Below are 1,400 nucleotides of genomic sequence, written 5' to 3' on the forward strand. Positions count from 1 at the left end.
TTCCCTCCCCCTAGATGGAGTCTGGAGGCACAGTCCTAAGCACAAATTGGAACGAGGTTGCGGAGCAGAAAGTTGATGTCAAGCCCCCGGATGGTGTTGAGTACAGGAAGTGGAATTAGTAATATCCTTCATTGTGCAGTGAGACCAGAAGACTATGATGTTGATAATTGAATATTGTCTTCATCTTTTTGAAAAACATATAATCATAACTTGTTAGTGCAAGAGCTAAGCAAGTGTAGCATTTTTATATATGTATAACAAAGGAATGACTTACATATGGAAACTAGGACATTTGTTATGAAAGGCAAATGAAGAAGCCATGCTGATATTAATAAATTAAAAATAGTGTTAAACTGGTTTATTACTGCAGAAGACAAAATTTGGAGAATTGATAATTCAGATAAAGTGTACTACCCACTTTTGATTCCATCAGGAGTGAATGGTTACCAATGGTTACTTAATACCTTTCAGAGATACATTTTGAAATTGCTGTAAAATTATAAGCATTGCCTTAATTAACTTAATTAAGTGATTTATGGAGATAATTTGAAATAATCAATTGTTATATATGATTTACAAATGAATAACAACATTTGAAAAATGTCTGTATTTATTCTAATAAAACCTGCAGCATGTGCAACTAGAACTTTATTATTACTGTATATTTTTATTAACATTCAAAGATAAAGGTTCTTTGTCTTCAATGAAAACATTTGATTTAAATTCTATTTTCATATATTATTGACATTGTATCTTGATAGAGAAAAATCAGGGTTGATGGAAAAGTAAAGGGAATATGGGCTGAAGGCAAAGGATTTGGACTAATGAAAAAACAAAAATGATGTTTGTGTAATCTGCCAGAAAATCTAGTAACTTGAGCTTTTATTTTGAATGAAGAATAAATGTAACGCTGATTGGCCCAAACTTGACAGGCTGATCCCACCAAATTTGGCAATTTTTTAATCAGTTTTGAAATAGAGCCCTTGTGTAAGAAATGCTCTGATGTAAAATAGATTTCTTAGGTTATTTATTGTTACTTTAATCCAAGAACATAACTTCCTAGGTTATGCTATTCGTGGAACTAATATTCAACAAAAACTAAATGATGATGTTGAATGATATTGAAGAAAAAAAATCTGATCTAAGACCATATTTATTTCTAACATGCTAGTTGGTCATCAATTATATTTTTTATTTAGCCAAAGAGAAGCACATGCAAAATATCATTGACAGTAATGTGCTAATATTTTTTTTTCTTGTTCCACAATGAAAAGTTTATATTCACAGAAGGTAACAGAATTTTTACATAGCTATATCTTCTCTTTTAGTTACATTCTCCTGGTTTGACCATCAAGATTTACTTGATGGTCAAACCACCATGTGAAAATATATATTTACAG

General features: G+C 30.6%; 1 protein-coding gene across 1 annotated transcript in view; it reads left to right on the top strand.

Annotated features, from left to right (window-relative positions):
• Positions 1 to 654, top strand: part of LOC119592105 (protein SGT1 homolog) — a gene marked incomplete in the record, with an annotated part of 11,351 nt that extends 10,697 nt beyond the window's left edge. Inside the window, 1 exon segment of the mRNA XM_037940924.1 lies at positions 15 to 654. Within this exon segment, the coding sequence (XP_037796852.1) occupies positions 15 to 119 (105 nt within the window).
• Positions 655 to 1,400: the final 746 nt, after the last annotated feature.

Source organism: Penaeus monodon, chromosome 29, assembly GCF_015228065.2.
Source record: "Penaeus monodon isolate SGIC_2016 chromosome 29, NSTDA_Pmon_1, whole genome shotgun sequence".
Classification (NCBI taxonomy): Eukaryota; Metazoa; Arthropoda; class Malacostraca; order Decapoda; family Penaeidae; genus Penaeus; species Penaeus monodon.